This window comes from Tigriopus californicus, chromosome 9 (assembly GCF_007210705.1).
Source record: "Tigriopus californicus strain San Diego chromosome 9, Tcal_SD_v2.1, whole genome shotgun sequence".
Lineage (NCBI taxonomy): Eukaryota > Metazoa > Arthropoda > Copepoda > Harpacticoida > Harpacticidae > Tigriopus > Tigriopus californicus.
In genome coordinates this window covers 11,195,079-11,196,701 of record NC_081448.1, presented here as the reverse complement: position 1 = coordinate 11,196,701, position 1,623 = coordinate 11,195,079, and the positions used below count along the sequence as shown (strand labels likewise).

Below are 1,623 nucleotides of genomic sequence, written 5' to 3'. Positions count from 1 at the left end.
GCCAGAGATGAACAAGTCACACTTGTGGATGAAAATTTATCAATCAAAGCATTAAACGTGTTTGTGATTGTTGGAGAAAAATATAAACCACTAATTTACAATACACGGCCTTGGAACGTTGATATATCTGGTGAAAAAAAGTCTGGCTCAATTTATAGCTGCCCTAAATCTCGAGGAAGTAGACCAGATGGAAAAATGCGCTGGATTATGGTTTGGCGCTTTGAGCTAACTTCCGCAGAATGAATTTTGTGGAGGCTTTTGCGAAATGATGCTCTGAAAAGCTATCAAATGAAGAAATGGCACCTCTTTCTTAGTCACCAGCTCATATTTAAAAAAAAAGATGCCATCACCAACAATAATTGTGAAAATCATAAACAAGTGTTCAAAATTCTACCTCTAAAGATCAAGGTCGTAATATCGTTTGTTGGCCAAATTGCGTTCAAAAGTGACCTGCCAGTACTAAGAAATTAAGGAAACACTAAAGTAAAACTACAAGGAAACTGACGAGAGATAGCGCGCACCACAGATGAAGATAGAAAGGCAAATCCTCGAATAGGCTTGAAACCCGCCAAGGTTTCAGAAGATGCCTTTTAAGTTGACTTCGGTCAGAACCGTTCGTGTCTTTCAATAACCTTCGGCAATTCTCGGATTGTCCATCGCTCCCATCAGCTGTAGCTTTTGTCCAGAATATGGAAAGGAATATCGTATCTGCAGATGTCTATGGAGCCGATATATCGTGTACACAAATACCCCTCGATTAAACAAAAGAACGTAGGCAGAGACGAATGACTTAGACAGACTGCCCTAAAGTTCCGTATGATACATTGTCAAGCGATTACGCTGATGACAAAACACTCAGTCAAACAGATTTGGACTTTTGCCAAGGCTGCCGAATTTAGTATATTGCTACCATGGATTTGAAAGTTCGCTTGTGGATGTGGAACCACAAGTATGGACCACTTGTGCATCTTAGCCTTCTGTTCTATGTGTTGTGGATCACTGGTTTGAACGTGTTGGCCTTTTTGCTGCTACCGCCCATTGCCTTTCTAGCGTATCAACTCATGCCCAGAGGGCAGCCCTCGGGTAATTAGGAATGGACCATATGATTTCTGTAGATACCGGTATGAAAATATTACAGGAGCAAACAAGTACAATGCCATTGTGGTCGGTTCCGGTATTGCTGGGTTATGCTCTGCCGTCAAACTTCAAGAAATTGGAGTCCATTTCACAGTATTGGAAAAGGGGAAACACTTGGGCGGAACATGGTGGTGGAACACTTATCCGGGAGTCGCCTGTGACGTCATATCCCATTTCTATTGTATTTCTTTCTTTCCAAATCCATGGTAAGGCCGTTCGTTTGTTTTTGCGTGATGCGCCCAAACGATTACGTTTTAATAGGTGGTCAAGAGCCTTCGCTAAGGGACCGGAAATTCATCAGTACCTCACAAACTTTGCCACGTACTTCGACCTTCATCCCCATATCAAGTACAACCAAAAGGTGAGCAGATGTAAATGGAACCCAGAATTATTCAACGAACGGCCACATGGGTAATTCCCAAATTTGACCCAGAGACCTCCTATTGGAAGCTAGTACGTAAACTGAGTGTGGATCCTACTTTATCT

The 1,623-nt window shown here is 42.1% G+C and overlaps 1 protein-coding gene across 1 annotated transcript in view; it reads left to right on the top strand.

The window, feature by feature from the left end:
* The first annotated feature begins 778 nt into the window (after positions 1 to 778).
* The window catches only part of LOC131886656 (baeyer-Villiger monooxygenase-like), a 19,902-nt gene continuing 19,057 nt past the window's right edge, over positions 779 to 1,623 (top strand). Inside the window, exons 1-3 of the mRNA XM_059235053.1 lie at positions 779 to 1,083; positions 1,139 to 1,343; positions 1,399 to 1,498. Coding sequence (XP_059091036.1) covers positions 912 to 1,083; positions 1,139 to 1,343; positions 1,399 to 1,498 — 477 coding nt within the window. The 5' untranslated portion in view covers positions 779 to 911. The remainder of the gene's footprint in view (positions 1,084 to 1,138; positions 1,344 to 1,398; positions 1,499 to 1,623) is intronic.